The sequence below is a fragment of the Lampetra planeri genome, chromosome 2 (assembly GCF_965212315.1).
Source record: "Lampetra planeri chromosome 2, kcLamPlan1.2.h2, whole genome shotgun sequence".
Classification (NCBI taxonomy): domain Eukaryota; kingdom Metazoa; phylum Chordata; class Hyperoartia; order Petromyzontiformes; family Petromyzontidae; genus Lampetra; species Lampetra planeri.
This window is the reverse complement of record NC_136108.1, coordinates 9470709-9489778: the sequence shown is the minus strand read 5'-3', so window position 1 is coordinate 9489778 and position 19070 is coordinate 9470709. Positions and strand designations below refer to the sequence as shown.

Here is a 19070-nt window from a genome sequence, read left to right as displayed (position 1 = left end):
TGGTGACATACTGATATAGTAACAGGCACGTGCTTATTGCCCGCGCTCCATCCAGTTACTGAGGGGTTGCGCAATCAGAGGGGAGGCTGAGCGCGTCGCTGCCTCACCTCTCGTCTCTTCCTGTATTTGCAGCCGAGCTAGCAAATTTGGCGATTTTGACTATAAAAATGATTGGAATCGTACGAAAATGACATTAATAACAAATCAGTGGAAACATCTTAATATTTATTTTATTTTATTATTTTTCGTACCAGCTATTTTCTTTGGAGTATGGCAGGTGAGGCTCTGCCTCCCCTGTCTCCCCTGACCGTACGTCCCTGATGCAGAGCAACAACGACAATTCCACATTCAGGTGGTCAAACGAGATAAACCGGGTCACGAATAGTGGCGTCAGTGCATCGTCGCTGTGTCGTCTCATTCGTATTTGTGGATCGGGCATTGCGGCGTTTTATGTTGATGCCGATGATGCCGTGATAAAGCAGCGCTTATATCTATGGGACCCTTTTTGGCAGTATCAAAATGATGACAATTAAGAATAGGTTTTGCCGTTTCTCGCAATAAAACAGGAGGTGTTAAGATGTTCAAACATCAAAGAGTTTAATTATGAATATCATCCGGAGTTGCCTGGGGCTTTTAACCGGGTTTGTTTTTGTCTTTCACGCGGGGTTGGGTCGTGGGGGCCTTGGCGGGGTTGGTTTGGTGGTGGTGGGTCCACGGGGAAATACAGGGTGCTTAAAAAAAATGTTAACACTTATATGGGACTATCGTTTTTCATGGGAAAATAACGGATAATACACCGCAAATATAACAAATGTATGTTAATAGCTTCAAAAAGTCGAAGAGTCTCGTGTTCGCCATCAGTGATTTCCAGAGCCCGGAGGCACATTGTGGTATTGTTGCAAATTATCAGAAGTGTTAAAAAAAAATTAAAGCCCCCTGTATTACCCCCCCTCCCCCCGCTTCTCATACTCAACACGACGGGCGACCGGGGCAGCCCAGCCCAGCCCAGCCCCAACGCACCTTGTGAGTCGCGAGTTGAGTTTCAGGCCCCCGCCTCTCGCCCACGGCGGCGGTGGTGGTGGGGGAGGGGGGGTGTGGCTCTCAGGTGTTCCCAGCTCCCGTCCTCCTACCACAGGTGTGCGCGTCTCTCTCTCCCCTCCCTCCCTCCCTCCTCCTGCACTCGTATCGTCCCCCGCATCATCGCCAAACCTCTCCCTCCAAACGCATTTTGCAGCAGCAGCAGCGACAACCAAACCACGCACGCACACACGCAAACGGCTATGGCCGGCCGCTTGAAAGCGTGGTTCTGGAGCGAGAGCTTCTGGCTGCCGCACAACGTGAGCTGGGAGGACCTTCGCAACAGCGAAGCGGCCACCTTCCCGCAGGCGAGCGACCTTTACCTGGCGTTCCCCCTGGCGCTGGCTATTTTCGTGGTCCGACAGCTGTTTGAGAGGTGAGCAAAAAACAAGAAGAGGAGAGAGAGGGTCTATAGCCACAGTCGCGCTGGGGTTTTAATGATAATGATCGGTTGGGGCACCGTTTAACGGCAACCTGAGAGTTAAATACCCTCCGCCGATGTCTGTATAATATATTCGGGATGTAAAACTATATAATGGCCGGTAACAGAAATAAATAAATACAAAAGCTAATTCGGTTAACGGGTTTGCTCCGCATATAGAAATGTCTGGAGCAATAAACGAAAATACTTTTGCCCCCTTTGTGTTTGCTGAGAAAAAAAATGCAGGGAGCAAGCGTGGGTGTGTGTACACTGGATTTGCACTCCAGAGGTCACCAGTTCGATTCCATCTCCTGAAACAAAGTGGGCCAAGTTTGTTTAATCCCTGTGGTGTGATGGTGGTGGGGTACAACGTGGGTATTCACACACCTGCAATGATGTCAGTTCAGTATTTTACAAGTGGGAAAGAGTAGGCCAAATACCCTATACAGGGGCGATCTAGAACTCCCTCTCATATGATGCCCCTAACGCCAGCACGACTGCACCTTTACGTTTGTCAGAGCGGTGTGCTCACAATTGTGCCACCGCTTCACACGCACACGCCTAAGTCTTATAACCCGATCCACTTTCTCCTGCAAACACTACAGTAATGTGTATCGAGTTTCGCCTTCATAATTAATTGCCCCGTCAGACGACAGGGACAACACAAGCCAAAACTATGAAATAATAATTATCCCAAACCGGGGGCCCCCCCTTAAACTACTTGCGGGCTATGAACATTGTGGGGTTGTTTGCATAAGGTGGACGCTGCTTGGTTTTGTTGGGGCAAATTCCTTCATGACCGACTGCCTCTCTTGTCTATAAAAATACCGGACTGTAATTCTGCTCACTGTTTCTGGAAAGCGTTTTGAGATGCGGTAACATTTGTACTTTCTAAATGAATATATAAACTTCACACGACTTGCTGTCTCTTTCAAAATAAAATGTCCCACTTCCTGTACAATGTCTTGAGAGATGCCGTCGAATTTAGACAATCTATAAATACAAATTGTATTGCGTTTTTGCCAATCAGCCATCGAACGAGATGATGATTGCTTGGTTTACAGCCCTTGGTAAATGAACTGTTGGACGAAGACCTCTCCACTGTCGTCTTGGCGGGTTTTTTTTTTGTATAGCCATACAGTACTTCACATTGTGGTTATTGCCGATTGGTGAACGGAGGACCCAAGACCGATCCACTACCCTCGGCACATCCCCAATGCACCTGGCACACCTCCACCGTCGCAAATTGCTGTTCAAATAGGGCCGGAGGGAAATCCACCTTTTGCCGCTTTTACACATCTACAACGTGGTAGCTCCCGACCCACTGTAATGTTCTCTTGTTTTGTGTACACACTGAATTACTTTATTATTTCAAACCCCCGATCCCGAGCCTTGGGGAACAAGAAACAACCCCAATGCTTTATTTCTACTCTAAATGACTTTGCCTTAGTTCAAATAAACCGGACAAGTCCAGTTTGTAAAACAAAAAACTAAAATGCTACGTGTAGCTTACAACCAATATGACTGTTGGGGCAAGTGCTGTTTTCTGGCACTTAGGGGGTTATTAGGACTAGAACGACATACAGTACTCACCACTGATATTAGCCGTGGATGGCTTTGCAAACCACCGTGCCACCGCATACACATGCACAACAAACCAGACTAACGTATGCTTTACTACAATAATCAAAATGCCGAATATCAATCAAAATTCGGAATATTATCAAAATTCTGAACATCATCAAAATGCTGAATAAAAATGCTGAGTATTTTTTTCCAATTTTTGAGGGGACAATTCGAGAGAAAACAGTGGGAATGTCTCGGAAGGGACACAACTAGAGAACTTAACTGAGGGTGTGTGGCTAAAAAAATAATCGGCCAATATGCCTCCTTAACGTATCTGACCCTCGCCATAAAAAATGTATATCCCATCAGCCACACGACCTTTTTTGGAGTGCATAAATTCAGCAGCATTACGTCAACACAAGTCAATTCTGGACCAGTTTTGACATTCAATCTTATGAGCAATCAGGCTTCAACCAAAATGGTGGTGAACTGCCAAATGCCACTATTTTTACACTCTCTTTGGGTCTTTAGGTAAGGTGAAAAAATACAGCAGGTACAGCAGGCGAACTGCAGAAATGTAGTTCGCCTGCTATACCTGCTGTTTAGGCGCATTCGTATGCTGCTTTTCAATATTAAAAGCATATCAAAGCATATCATCACGTTTCGCATATCAAAGTATATCATCACGTTTCGATCGCAGGCGAACTGCATTTCTGCATTTCTGCAGTTCGCCTGCTGTACCTGCTGTATTTTTTCACCTGAAGACGATTGCTTGTGTTGCGATCGAAACGTGATGATATGCTTTGATATGCTTTTTATATTAAAAAGCAGCATACGAATGCGCCTAAAGTAGAGTGGCTTAATTCGAATATATTCCTTGCAATAAAATGGTTTCCAAACACTAACATTGACGGATAATTATGGAAAATCTCAAAAGTGTGCTAAGAAGCGTGGAGAGAGGCATGCTTATAATTACTTTGAGAGAGAAGAGAAAGACATTGACTATTCATAAGAGTGGACTTCGTCAGGACACGAATGGCTTGTGGTCGAGACTAACAACAATTGTTTTGTCCTTTCCCCGCCCGCACCTCCGATTAGCACGGTTGGCTACGTACGGTGCGAAAGAAGTTCAATGTCCAACAGAGTGACAGCCGCGGGCCAGAACGCGCCCGAGAATGTCTGCCCGCGGAGTTCGGGCAATGACATAGGCTCGTGTGCACGTTTAATTGCAGGATCGTGAGAGAAAGAGTGGGGGGGGGGCTTGGGGAGGCCTTCATCCGCAAATAAGTAACCTGCATGGATACATATTGTCGTGGTTCTGTAGTTCACATAAACTGTGCAGTCGGCACACATGCATGCAACCATCATGAGATGTTTTCACAGGTTTCTCCGCGTTTTCCATTTATATTATGCAGTAAACTATATATAGTATTGTCTCTACAGATCTGAGGCAATAAAAAAAACAATATTTATACACCACTGTCCCTGTAGGTTTATATAAAAAAAAAACTCCCTTGGGCACTACTGTAATGTCCCTAACCCTCATCTTAAACGGCAATCCTAAACCCTACACGAAAACTAGAGAAGTGGCATCACTTAATATTTTATCAACTGAAATCTAAAGAAGCAGGACTTGGAAAGGGTCATTAATGGGTAAGTGCAACTCAAGGTAGGTCTTTGTACTTAAATCTGGGATGGGGTTAGATTAAAATGTGAGGACAGCATTGTTAGAGACTCAATGTCGTTACTCCCTTAATCATTTTGTCTGAGCCGTCGCCTTCCCCCATTTCACGGATTGCTTTGTTGTTAGTTTTCATGTTGAGCATAAGCTTCTATCTGTATTAGGTTTTCCGACTATAGTACGCATAGTTTATCTGCAGCGCAGAAATCAAAACCATCTCCTGTTGTGTATTATTGAGGCTCTAGTATCATACTGCCAAACACATTTGATGGCTAAGACAACCCTGTACAACCATAGGGCATCGGGCCATCTGGTGTGCACTGCTGACCCGAAAATTTGGAAAATGCTGACTCCGTATGTTCTCGGACCAAAAATACTTTTAGCAGCAATTATAAGCAACAGGTGATGGCCACTGCCTATTGATGAAACAATCCATGCTGCTGCCCTACGGGCTTTGAACGGGGAGTGCCTTTGTAGACTCCCTAAAGACACACACCCACATGCCCACCAAAGTATGTATGAGCGGCTTGACTTTCTGGTTTTGCTGCGTTCTGTGATGCTTCGTCAATGCATTAATGTAGTCGTATATTGGCTGCTCATGTTCAGCGAACATCGTCATTAGCCAGTACACACTGGAGTGGAATTTCAAGCTGGGATTTAAGTCGGTATTTAGAGAGTGACAGGTCTCCAAATATTGAATTCAAAGGTTAAAGCCCTCCGCAGGGCTTGTTGGCTCCAATTTCCCCTCTTGCTTTAGTTAAATAAACACTGCCTATTGGACATGTAACAATTCACCCCAGCAGTATTCACATTTTATGAATCATAAATTAATATTCATGCGCATGATTGAGCGTAATGATTTAATTTATCAATGAATCATTGCATGCATACTACCAATTGAGGTTGGGGGAATAAACAGCGCTTGTCCCATAGTTAAATTGGCTCGCGCAGAAATGTAGAATTTGAATCGGTAGCTCAAGGATTGACACAAAAGGACGCACATCTTTTGTCAATGCCTTGTATTGCAGAGGCAACGGCCACTACTGCTGAGTGTGACACGAATTACATATGTACAACAATGCTCGATACAGTACCGTACATACTTTATACTGCATAATGCTGTATTGCTAGTTGACTTGTTCATTCCATATCATTGATCGTTACGGCTGACATTAATGTGCGGTGACTGAGGACCAATGATGCCTCTATGCAGATGCCTTGTCAGCTTTTTGATGACAAGAACATGAGGTTGACACAGTAATGATAATGAAGTGTGGGAGGTGGATTTTAGATATGCTACTGCTTTAATAAAGTGCTGTTCTGAAAATTTGAGTATAAAGTATTGGACTACATTGTAATGTACAGCACACAGGAGGCATATTACTTTCACGCTTTTGGTAATATACAAAGTCCTTAAACTCGACGAGAGACGCTCCAGGAAGTGTCAGTTTGAGTTGGGGGAGAGTGTTAACTACGGTTAGTTAAACATTACTGTTCTGCCTTTGTGCAAGTATTGCTCACAATGACTCGGAATTCTATTGCTGTGCCCAATTTCACAGCTACTTTAACACACCTTTGTAGAGTTAATAAAACCCCATAGGCATTGCACACAGCACAATATATTTTTGATTGATGATTCACCACTCAATGACATACACTATAGAGTACAGCACTCTAATTGGTCACATTGTTGATGTTTTTGTATACTCTCTTTATAAAATATGTATTTATTTAGGTGCTTTCCTTAGTTACAAAGGTAACTCAGATGTTGACATTAAGGTTATAATTTTAGATTCCTCGGAAATGTATTTGTATTTTAAAACATTTCAAACAAAAAGGCTGAGGATTATGAGCTAAAATGTACTGCTCGTTTCCTTCAGATGGTAAACCACAGTTGTTATGCAAGGGCCAGCTCCTTAGTGGTCCACTTAGCTATGTCCATGTAACTCCATCCTCTAAAGGCTGGCAAAGAATGGCCGTATTAGCTTTCAATTAAAATTACATGGATTCTCAGCGGTTGCATGGAAATGTTGTACAGCACTGTATAGGCTAAACGCTGTAGATGGCGTGGGCGATTTGAATGTTGGCATTGTCTGAGAGCACTATCAATGATAGTGTCCGTGTTTGCATGGGAGGACGGATATTTCCACGTTTTCCTATGCACCTACACGTGTCTAGGATGGCACACTCATCGTTATTTTATAATCTCTTAATAGTGTAAAACTAGTACCTAAAAATGTGAATAAGAAATAAATATAAATCTGTAATCATAAATAAAACGAGCCAAGCAAGGTTGGTAATGTGGAGTAACACTGTGAAAACATGATTTATTCTGAGACGATAGGTTATTGACAGATTTCAATGATGGAGCACCCATGATGAGCTTTTGTCTACACAAATATGCAGTGTTTTTCATTAAAACAAATACGATCCGTAATCTATCCCGATTATGCGATATCGGCAACATGTCATGCGACAAAGTTTCCATTTGGAGCTTTCTTAAAAGTCTGGAACTCCTTGTACACGGATATTAGAGAATATCCCAGAGTTGGAAATCCCAGAGCTTGCCTCTGAATCCCTTCAGCTGGTCTCTGTTCCACACAGTAAGATGCAGGACATCCCCACCCACTCTACCAAACTCTTTATTCACACAGCTAGACTCTAGCCAAGTTATGTGCAGAAACAAATTTTATTAAATGCGTTTTACTTTGTGCGGTCATTGATGACTGACTGGGCTGAGACCATCAGTTCACTCCACTTGAGAATCCAGTTTAATAACAGGCAGCTTCCTGTATGCAAATCCAGGACCTCGACGATGCCAGCCAAGTATTGACCTCTTGAGTCATCCAGCCACCTCACATTGTGTTAAGATTGAAAAATGGTGTATTCGTGGCAACAATAGCGTGTGGCTGCTGGGGGACCTTGGGTCTGAGCTGTGAGACTCTCCCCCCCCACCAAGTAAAGCTGTGTCTTGGTCACAGATGCACCTTTAATTAAAAGCTTCAGGGACGTGCAGACACCCAGGGGAGAGTCCTGGTGGCAGGATGTACAGTTCACAATAATGAAGTCAAATCTCGGTACAGTCTCCTAGCACTCTATTACATAATTACAGTGTATACAGTACATGCAATTTTGAGGGTTTTTTACGTTTTGATATGTTGAGTGGTACAATGGATAGCGAGCGCTCCGTTCAATTCCTGACCCCACGGCTTACATCAGGGGTGAGCAATAACTGACAAAGCATGGTGAAGTATAGTCAAACAAAGCCCTTGACCGACACGGCATGAGGAGGCCTTCATTATTGGCTTGACAAAATGGCCGTGAAGTATCCTTCACGATTAGATTATTATGATGATGATGACAATCTATCATCGTCACAGAATGTTTGATCTTTCTAAGCTGTACAAATCAGCCGACGCTCACAATTGTCATCTTATAACCATTTAAGTTACTGTTTAATGATCGACTATTATGACCACTGATGAAGTAGTGTAAGTGCAGTTGTAATTCTTGGGTCGGGGCGATGTGGGAGCAAGGGTTAGTTGTTAAGGATAGTTTGCAAAATGAGGAAAACTGAAGCTCATTCTAAGCTCCCCAATGCTTTCTTTCTTCACCAAATCGCACTGACGCGCGCGGTGAAGTACTCCACGGTTCAAATAATCGCGCGCACACTGCACGAGAAGGACCCTCCTCATCCCGCAGTGGCGTGACACAAAGGGCTGCATGTGTTAGGGTTAGTCAGCCTCATTGTTCAAAACGCGTGCGGTGGTCACGTGACGCACGCCTGTAATCCAGCACTGTGGAAGCGAGAATTGGTGGATCCTGCACGCACGTTGTGAAACTCCCTTTTCCCTGCCCGACGAGGTGCCACAACACTGGCTCGCCATGAAACGGTAGTTCAGAGAAAGTGGACTAATCGCCATCTGTTTTCACCTGTACGGGGATGGAGTATTGCTCCCTCGCGCGCGTGGGTTTTCTCCCCTTGTTCTGGTTTCCTCCCACACGTATGAGCTCATACATTGGCTGAAAAGATATTTAAAAAAGAACAAGCATTAAAAAGATTCGGCGTGGTGATCCTGGATAATTAATTATTTATCATACGATTGGCGAGGGTGAGTTGAGACTATTGCTTATTTTACAAGAGAGACATTGTGTAAAAGTAATAAAATACAGGGAACAAATATTATCGTGGGAGAGGAAGATGTAAGTGATGAAATAACCTTGCAAAATCTAGGGTAGTAACAATAATGAAAAAATAATAAATTGGAACATACTTGAATTTAACCAGTAAATAGTTAACTCAAAAGTTAAAGATTAATGCAGTAGTACCCCCACTGTAGTCAACACACAGTGGTGTATAAACCACTAGGGTCGGTAAAGCATGGTCACATCCCTTCAGAGACCGTGAGCCTAAAACACCTTCACCAGCATTAGCGATTCGTCAGCATTGGTCCAAGCAAGCGTGACTGCTGATGAGACACTTATGTTGAAACTAATCCAGAGTTTGCTTGTATTGAATCAATGCTACTCACATGAGGCGTTCCCAGTGTCATGTTTTATAAATACTTAAGTGTAGGAACAGATATATCAATGAGATATATTGTCTGCTTATTTATTGTGACTTGTATTCTCCAAAATGACAACAATGATCAATTTTGATTTGAAGCTTTCGTGACTGCAGGAATCCATTCTCCTTGGTTCTTTCCGTAAAGTCACGTAGGTAGAAAAATAAATAAAACTAAAAATAATATATCACGACGTTTCGATCGCAAAACAAGCGGTCGGATTATATTTGTTTCCGCCTGAGGACGACTGCTTGTGTTGCGATCGAAACGTCGTGATATATTATTTTTTCTTGATTTGAAGCTTTCGTCACTTTACCGAAAGAACCAAAGCGTATTTCTTATTTTTTATTAATTAAAAATTTCTACCTACGTGACTTTACCGAAAGAACCAAAGAGTATAATTATCAATTTATTTACATTATTTCCAAAGGCCATTTAAAGCTTGTGATTTAGTAATAGTTTTGATTGGTGAATGCCTTGGACAGGGACACCACTTGTAGGGATGATGGTTGATGGACGATATTGGTAATGGAACAGCAGCCAAAAGAGGGAACGTGCCAGCTAAGGACGACCACCACGGAGAGAGATCAAATAGATGAGTTGATATGCAGCAGCAAATTGTGTTGTGGCATCGCAAGATCACGAGAGATGGCGACAACGGAGGGAGGCCTTCATCCAGCTGTGGAGAAATCATAGCCGATTATTATGAAATAAGTGAAGTAAAATCGTTTATTGCACTTTTTTGTGTGTGTGTGTTGCTTTACCCAGTAGATCCATTATGAAAGCTGGTGTGATTATCTGCATGTTATGCCTTGTTACTGGAGGAAAAGTGTGAGGTCTTTGTATCTCTTGGGATCTGCTGCTAGGCTATTTCGATTTTTTTTATTTTGTGTCTCTGTTTACCAGCTGTTTTATTGCATACAGCCTATCCATATAGGTAATATACAATGATATGTTTTGGGATATTACCTTCTTGTAAATACTGTAGTTGAAATTACAGCTGTTTTCCAGCAGGCAGTTACTTTTAAACCCCTTTCAAATCTGGGAGTGTGCTCAATGTGATAACTAAAACAATGACACGTAAGCTCGCTTATTCACCAGATTTTTTGCCGTGTGACAACTGAGCGACAATCATAACGTTGACACTAACTGCAGTGAATACGTAATTATGCGAAAGTAACTTTGTCTTTTATAGATTTGAAGTTTTCGTGACTGCAAGGATCCATACTCCTTGGTTCTTTCGGTAAAGTCACGTAGGTGAAATTTTTTTAAAAAAAAATAATTAAATTAAATCACGACGTTTCAGAAGCAACACAAGCCTCCGTCATCAGGTAGGACAGCCACAGCAAGATGGCGGAGGCTTGTTTTGCTTCCGAAACGTCGTGATTTAATTTAGTTATTTTCATTTTTATTTCATTTTTATTATTATTATTATCACCTACGTGACTTTACCGAAAGAACCAAAGAGTAACTTTCTCTTGTTCATTTATTTGGGAATGGCGTATGTAGCGAGACCGCTCCGAGCGTGTCTTACTGTGCTGTGCGTTGTTGTACAATAGTTGGTGGATAGTGATGTACATGTCGATCCACTGCTCAATGAGTCACCCTCTCCAACGCCATGTGGGTTGCGGGGATTATTTGACCATACTTCACCACACTGGTCAATGCGGGATGGTGAAGTAAGGGCACATTTACATAGTATAGTACAACAATGGACCACAAAGTAATACAGCAGCTTATAACCAACCGACTGTTATGTGCGTGGTGGTCGCCCATTCACGCTATTTGAAGGCTCAACCCTGCTGAGTTGAGATATTATAGTGTGTCAAAATGCCACGTTTCAAGATGCTTTACAGGAGCTGGCGAAAATAGAAAACTGTGAATGAAGGTAAATGGGTAGTTGTGGGTAAGTGACAAAGATGAAAGTGCTGCGGTGCTTTTAGAATGGCTGAGAAGACGTTGGTTGTGGACGCGCTTATTGTTTTGGTAGGCAGGCGATAATTGATACGGGTGATGATCAACCGTCATTGCATGTTACACTCATGTCACATGCATTTCCTCTTTTGCTCATTGTCACATGTACTGTATGTGAAATGTGCCGTTTGCATTGTTAGGTTCGTTGCGAAGCCGTTTGCGATCTACTTGAATATCCAAGCACGCAGGTTCACGACGGCTGTTCCACACGCAGCTTTAGAGAACATTTTCAAGACCGTGACCAAGGTGACTGTGCCTACATTTCTAAAGCAGACAGGAATTATGTGATGGCTCATTTGCATAGCAAATATCTCGGCATCATGATGCTACAAGTCCATTGTCATGTTTATCGATAGAATTCAGCTTTATTGTGAACAGGTGCCTTACATAAAGCCAGAACAAATAATGAATGTATAATGTGTACCTACAGTAGACTCTATATATATTCCAGAATAATGGCTGTGCACCAGAAAGTCCCTACAGATTCAAGGCTGATTAGGCAATGTGTAAGCGTTGGGGATAAACATTGATTATGCAGTGTTATATCTGTTCTATTTTTTCTTGTGAAGCCACATTTGAAAGTGGGTCTATCCTTTAAGGCATCAACAGCAATGTATTGCTCAGTGGGTTAAGTGACAGACTTATCGGGAAATGTTTCTTGACCCAGATGTTAAAGTGATCGATTTATAGAAACCCCCCTAACAATGATATGGGGCCATCGTTTATACAATGTTTAGTCACCTGTTGACAAGCAAGATGGTCAATAGAAATCAGTGGGGGTATCTATAAATGAATAGCCCCGTATATTTTCGTGGAGAATAACAAAATGCCTGGCCATCTTTTCACGTTCAATATTCAAACCCACCAAAGATGAGAGGGTAGCCTCTACTGTTGGTGACGTGTATATCTTTTGATAAGCAAAATGGAAATCATGTTGTTGGCCTTTGAAGTCGATCATGAAAAAAAGATTTACATAGTGAATTGGCGTCATGTAAATCTCGCTACGCTGTGACCTTGCAGAGGGCATGAACCCACGCTCGTATCAAATGCCACCTTTGTCTTCGTGTTTTTTCTTTGCCAACAGCACCCCGATTCTGCACGTATCAAGGGTTATTCAAAACAACTTGACCTGGATGTGCGCACTATTCAGCACTGGTTTCGGCAGAGACGGAACCAGGAGAAGCCAAGTCTCGTCACCAAATTCAGTGAAAGCTTGTGAGTGGTTGTGGTGGCTGAAAAGCCTTCTTCATTATTTCGATGCCGTCATAATTTACCCATTTAAAGAAACAGTTATTGAATTAATTAAGGCAAAGATATGTATGGCTGCATTGTGTATTTCTATGATTTTAGAAAATGATTCGTATATGTTCATGTTTTGGTTCTTGTATGGAACTGACAGTACTTCTTAAAATGGCTCTCTTCATGCAGGTGGAGGTTCTGCTTTTACTTTGGAATATTCTGTTTTGGTCTTCAGTACCTTTGGAAGGTAAATGCTTTCATAATAATGATATTCATTTAATGATGTGCATGATTTATACAGCTATACTAGCAAATGAGCAATGCATAAAACACATGACTCAAACAGCGCTAGATGCAGTGATAGATTGCCTCTTGGTTTAGGCTTGTTTCTTGGCCAAAACATTCTGGCTTCTGTCAATACAAAACAACTTGTTTGACTTGTGCTCTCAAGGGTTGAGCCACCAAAGATCACATAGAAACTGAGGGCATGGAGGAACATTGTCTCCCAACATTTCTCCTCCATTCAACCCTGGAGGTGGCTAAATAACGGCAGATAAATTAAGAAGGGATCAACGCAGATTTGGTCAAAATCCAGTGGCACAATGTCTGCAGTGATGTTATGAGCAGGGGATTGACATATACAGCATGAAAAATATGAATTGTGTTCGATGGCTGTGTCCCAGGTGCACGTGAGATATGTGTGCATGGCTTGTGTACAGGTGGGTGTGGATGTGTGGATTTTTAATATGGATGGGTGAGCATGCGTATATTTTGATGTGATTGTATGCTGTATACCCCCTTAAACCCATTTTGTCGTTTTTAGAAAAAATGGCAATTATTTTTTTGTTGACAAAAACTCAAAACAGCTATAGTATATTAAACAGTGAAAACCAGTACAGCAGCATTGTCTTCATGCAGTTTTATATTTATTGTAAGCAGTACACGTTGATATTTCTGTTTTCTCAGACTCCATGGCTGTGGGACACAAAACACTGTTGGTATAACTACCCTTACCAGGTAAATGTCCAGTCGTCTTCCTTGACCTTGGTAGACGTTACTACTGGGAGGAACCTCCTGGTTACACCAGCCCACAGGGGATTTTTGTGTCCGTCCGTCTGTCGTGCAGGGAGGGGCTGGGTGGGGAGGGTGGGGAGGGGCTGGGTGGGGCGGGTGAGGCTGGGTGGGGAGGGTGGGGAGGGTGGAGAGGGGCTGGGTGGGGAGGGTGGGGAGGGGCTGGGTGGGGAGGGTGGGGAGGGGCTGGGTGAGGAGGGTGGGGAGGGTGGGGCTGGGTGGGGAGGGGCTGGTCACCCCGTGGTGCTCTTATAAAAATCAACGTTTAACCTACTCACACCGGCTTGTGCCCGCCCTCACAGTCGGCCATATTTGCAGAATACACCACGACCGAGCAACCCAACGTTCCTACCAGCTCCCTCCGCAGGAATGTGTTATGGACCCAAGAGGATGACATAACTCTGCGGACTGCAATAAACCTTTTACCTCTCCACCAACCGTATTGACCTCTGACCTGAACCTCACTGCAACCTATCTTCCAGGGATAGTAACTTCTCCCAATTCCTCCCCACTTCACCTGCCCGACCCCACTTTTCCAGTTTGTTGATATCTCACTGCACCACATGAGCTTGCTTCTTGAGCCTCCCAACATCAAACCAGGATTAGATGAATATTTTTTGTGTCCTACAAAAGTAATTACACTTAAAGTATGGATTACTTCATTCTACTTAACCACTGTATTACGGGCTATTATGCCATTTATCACTGGCCAAGTTGTTTTGTCCATGTTTAAAACTATATTATAGTTTGTTGCCGTCGTGGAATGATTAGAAAACTGAATTTGCTATGCAGAGGTCGCCCGTTCATTCTTTTGGCACCGTTTAAAAAAAAAAACATCTGTTCACTCAGTCGATCCACAGGTCACGTGTGGTGGGGTAAATTGTGGGTATCTCCCTTCTCTTCCAAGATGCCTAGTCTAGTGAGGAAGAGTAGGCCAAATACCCTCTCGAGGCTGTCTAGAGTTCCCTCTAGTGGAGGTCCTTTTTCCCATAGTGGCATGAGCAAGAAATGTGCAGGGTTCCTCATGAACATGGTTTGTACAAATATTAAATATTCTTTGGGTCTTTCGGTAAAGTCACGTAGATAGGCTCAAAGAAAATAACAAAAAAATTACAAAAAACTACGACGTTTATATGTTTATATGCAATTGTCAAAACACCAAATGGACATCGTAATATACTAGAGAGCAGCAACGAAACAAGAAGAATCGAATAGATTACACAATGAAAACGCATGTGTTGTGTTTCCTTGTGTGTGTGTAGCCGCTGACTGCAGGGCTGTTCTGGTACTACATCGTGGAGCTTGCCTTTTACTGGTCACTCATGTTCTCCCAGTTTGTGGACATTAAGAGGAAGGTGAGCCCCATCCTAGTTGTGTGTGGGTCATGGATTTCTGTTGAAAGGGTAATGACAATTTAAACCAAATTGTCTTGCAGAAAACTATCGATGGAGCAGTGAGTCAGTGGTTAGTACAATGCACTAATAACCCGGCAGCCTGAGTTGGATTCCTGGTCACCTAACAAACATTCACCAACCCACACTGACCAGCATCGTGCTGGACTGCATTGTCAAACAAGCCCGATGATACATCGTTGGAATTCCCCGTAACTTGAAATACCATTTCACTGACAAGTTCTTGTTTCCTCATGAACATGGTTTGTACAAATATTAAATACTCTTTGGGTCTTTCGGTAAAGTCACGTAGATAGGTTCAAAGATCGCAACACGAGCGTTCGTCATCTTCCTGATGACGACCGCTCGTGTTGTGATTGAACGTCGTAGTTTTTTTGTTATTTTCTTTGAACCTATCCACGTGACTTTACCGAAAGACCCAAAGAATATGAATTCCTGCAGTCACGAAAGTTTTAAGTGAACACATTTTAAATGTTTAAAATAATGTTGGATTTTAACGTACTTGAAATATATTCAAGCAATATATGCCGAAAGAAATTTACCGACGTTCCTGCTCAACGGATACCTGGCAACCCATACTGTTTACCCATATTCTTGTACAGGGAAATTGCGTTTTCAGGTTCATACTGCGTACAGCCGTTTAAATACGGGCAAAACATTTTCGTGTTTCTCCCTTGTGATTGAATTTTGTAGGATGAACGTTGAGATTTATAAGGGCACGGGGTGACCAATTAGGTCTGAAATCGGTCTGTAATAAGATAAGGGGTTGACAAGTATGGGATACAAAGGGATGAATGACGTGTTCATGTTCCCACACTCAAATGTCTGTCCCTGGCAGGACTTTGTCATCATGCTGGTGCATCACTTGGCCACCGTGTCCCTTGTGTCCTTCTCCTACGTCACCAACATGGTGCGCGTCGGCACCCTCGTCCTGTGCCTGCACGACGCCGCCGACTTCCTTCTCGAGGTGCCCGATAGGGGGCGCCGCTTTGCACCGCGACCAATGTTGGACCGCATGCTGACGTCGTCGTCGTCGACGGCCTTGGTTGAAGGAAATGTGTTGTGTGTGGAATGTTGATCAGGTTTTATAGTATGTGGATTTTATTGAGCGATTGTCTTTTTAGTCTCGTCGGCTAAAGGAGGGGGAACGTGTGTCCCACTCTCATTCATTGTTTGGTGCGAGAGGCACACAATTTCACCCTACCCTAACCAATGTTATCAAGTCAGCCAAACGTTGAACTCAGTAAATCATTACTTTTTTTTAAACCAAGTAATTTTTGGTCTTCCTCAGTGACTTGAGGTATCTCATAATTCATCTGCATCTTCATGTAGACGAGTTTATTCGTAATATTCAGTTATTCTTTGTGGTCTTTGGTGGATAGTCGGTCGTCGTCAAAGTCGACATGGTGCATTGTCATCAACTAAAATAAAATACACGACTACGTGGACAATATTTGTGTTACTTATTTCATGAGTAAAATTAACCGATGCTGACATGGCCTGGTTGATAATCTGCAATTCACTGGTTGATAATTCAGCAGTATTCATGCAATTTTCTCTGCTAGGTGTTACAAACAGTATCGATGGGTATGATGCAGTGGCTTTCGTGTGTGCTGCATCATGAAAGACCCCATTACCTAAGTGAAATCACCAGGATAACCAAATGCACAATTGTCCCAAATCATCCTGACCCAAATGTTTGCTTTTTTTCCTTCTGCAGACAGCAAAAATGGCCAACTATGCCAAGTTTCAGAAACTCTGTGATACGATGTTTGCACTCTTTGGACTGGTATTCATCAGCACTCGGTTGGTCTTGTACCCTCTCTGGTAAGTAGTAGGTCTGTTGAGTTGCTGTTTCACCATTAGCCCATGAGTATAACGAGCTTGGGAATGACGAAACTTTAAATGCCAACTTTGAGAAAAACTCAAAATATGATTCGGTTGTGTCCGAGGATGTTCCACACATTTGGAGTTTCTCTAATGAAAACCTAAACACTGTTAAATCGTGGTTAGGTGCAACATGACACACTCTTATACATCATCGTAATGATGGCACTGGTGTTATAGTGATGCACTTGCTACAAATTTGTGTGGGAGTCTGGGACATGTTACCTAGTTTTTTTTATTAGTTTTGGGTTGTAACTTCATGGAAAGGCGAGGACACAGCAACAATACTAGAGTACTTCTGAAATGAGTAACAGCATCCAATGAAAAAGGCATTGGGCAACTACAAAATGCTTGTTTGCAATCATTTGTGTAATGGTCAGTTATTCCACATTTATGATTGTAGTATGACCATATCGTCATAGGGACTGACAATTATCATTAACTGAATAAACACGTGCAGTTTTACTTCAGCGACAAGCAATATACTTTACAATTTAAAGCTTTCGTGACTGCAGGGATTCATATCATTGGTTCTTTCGGTAAAGTCGCGTAGAAGGGAAATAATAAAATAAAAACAATAAATTTCTCACGTTTCGATTGCAACACAAGCAATCATCAAACCACAGCAATACATTTTTTGAAAAAAGTGCTGTGGTTTTCACACCTGATGATTGCTTGTGTTGCAATCGAAACGTCGTGGAAATTTTATTGCTTGATTTGTATTATTTCCCTTCTACGTGGCTTTACCAAAAGAACCAAGAATAAGCAATATACTGTTTATATTCATGACTAATATAGAAATCATATCCATCTGTGAAATTTTACATTAACACAGCAAACGGCAAATTGTGGAACTTTGTCCAGGCTTTTATACCATTTAAACAATGTTACTGCTAATAATCAGGTCCAAGAAAGTTAGTCGTAAAACTGTTTCAACAAAGCAGGTGCATAGAAAATTTAGACACCCTCCACTGGAAGTGATTGAATTTTTTTTAAACCCTTGGTCAATTGTCCCCCCCCCCCCTCCACCACAGGATCTTGAACAGCACCATGTTTGAAAGCTGGGAGATTGTTGGCCCTTACCCATCGTGGTGGGTGTTCAATCCCCTTCTCCTCTTACTACAAGTGCTCCACGCCGTCTGGTCCTACCTCATCTTCTGCATTGCCTTCAAGGCATTTGCTAAAGGAAAGGTGCGGTAATTGACTGCTATTGTTGATGTATTTTTCAGTCCTCAAAATACTGTGAAGCTTGTCATGTGGAATGGCGAATATTGTACACCTAATTATCGCCTCTACTTCTTACATCCGACAGGTTTCCAAAGATGAACGCAGCGACGTCGAGAGCAGTTCTGAAGATGAAATAAGTGAACATGAAGAGCTGTGCAAGAAAGCGCCTTACAATACAAAAACCACTAATGGACACTTGAAAAATTAAAAGCTATACCATTTGAACAAAACCCGAGAGAGGATGCAACTTCCAGATAACCCCTGCAATATTCTACACTTAAAAATGGTTTAATGTAGTATATATTAATTCGCACTGCACTTCTTTTTAAAGGCTGTTCAGATTGGACATCCAAGTTTGTTTTACCTCGTGCTTTAACTTTTAATACTCTAGCGTGCTGGCCTTTCTGCTTTACAATAACATTGTGACAACCACGGTCAAATGTTTTATTTATATTTAGTTGTTTTCATTTTCTGAAGAATTTTACATCTACAAAATGTACATTAAAATTGTGATGGAGAAATGGTGCTTGTATTGGAAGCACATTTTAAAGGTATAATATTGCAGACCTGTAAGTATCAGATGTTGGTCACGAGTTTAAAATATGCAAACTTGGGATATTAATCAACTTTTCATAAAATTTAACCTGCAAAAGATAGCACCTTTTTGCGCGTATAATTTTGTTGACGGCTTGTTGAGTCTGATATTCTGAACGGCTCCATTATATGTGCACATAACCATTTCAAAATATATTTTAACAGAAATCCTCTTAAATTGTTAATGCAGCACTAATTTCACCCATCCACATTGTAACTATTGTAAAGCCAAGCCCTTTCATTTGACACTTAACATCTTGATAATAATGCAGTTGTAGGGAACATTTTTCCCAAATAATGTACAACCATATTTCTATTTACGGGATATAAATTCCATCGGTCGATTATTTTAGTAT

The 19070-nt window shown here is 42.2% G+C and overlaps 1 protein-coding gene across 1 annotated transcript; it reads left to right on the top strand.

Moving 5' to 3' along the window:
* The first annotated feature begins 1149 nt into the window (after positions 1-1149).
* On the top strand, positions 1150-18776 carry LOC144727336 (ceramide synthase 6-like). Its single transcript, XM_078606087.1, has 10 exons — positions 1150-1453; positions 11425-11530; positions 12369-12499; positions 12713-12770; positions 13490-13540; positions 14857-14949; positions 15845-15973; positions 16727-16833; positions 17928-18084; positions 18206-18776. The coding sequence occupies exons 1-10, from the start codon at positions 1281-1283 to the stop codon at positions 18326-18328; spliced, it is 1128 nt and encodes a 375-aa protein (XP_078462213.1). The 5' UTR covers positions 1150-1280; the 3' UTR covers positions 18329-18776.
* Positions 18777-19070: the final 294 nt, after the last annotated feature.

What these genes read in the sequence shown, in the direction of transcription:
- LOC144727336 (XM_078606087.1), top strand. Translation starts at nt 1,281, where the DNA reads ATGGCCGGCCGCTTGAAAGCGTGGTTCTGGAGCGAGAGCTTCTGGCTG. An exon ending in ACCAAATTCAGTGAAAGCTT is followed by an intron (nt 12,500 to 12,712) that starts GTGAGTGGTTGT and finishes CTCTTCATGCAG; the next exon opens with GTGGAGGTTCTGCTTTTACT. An exon ending in CCGCCGACTTCCTTCTCGAG is followed by an intron (nt 15,974 to 16,726) that starts GTGCCCGATAGG and finishes TTCCTTCTGCAG; the next exon opens with ACAGCAAAAATGGCCAACTA.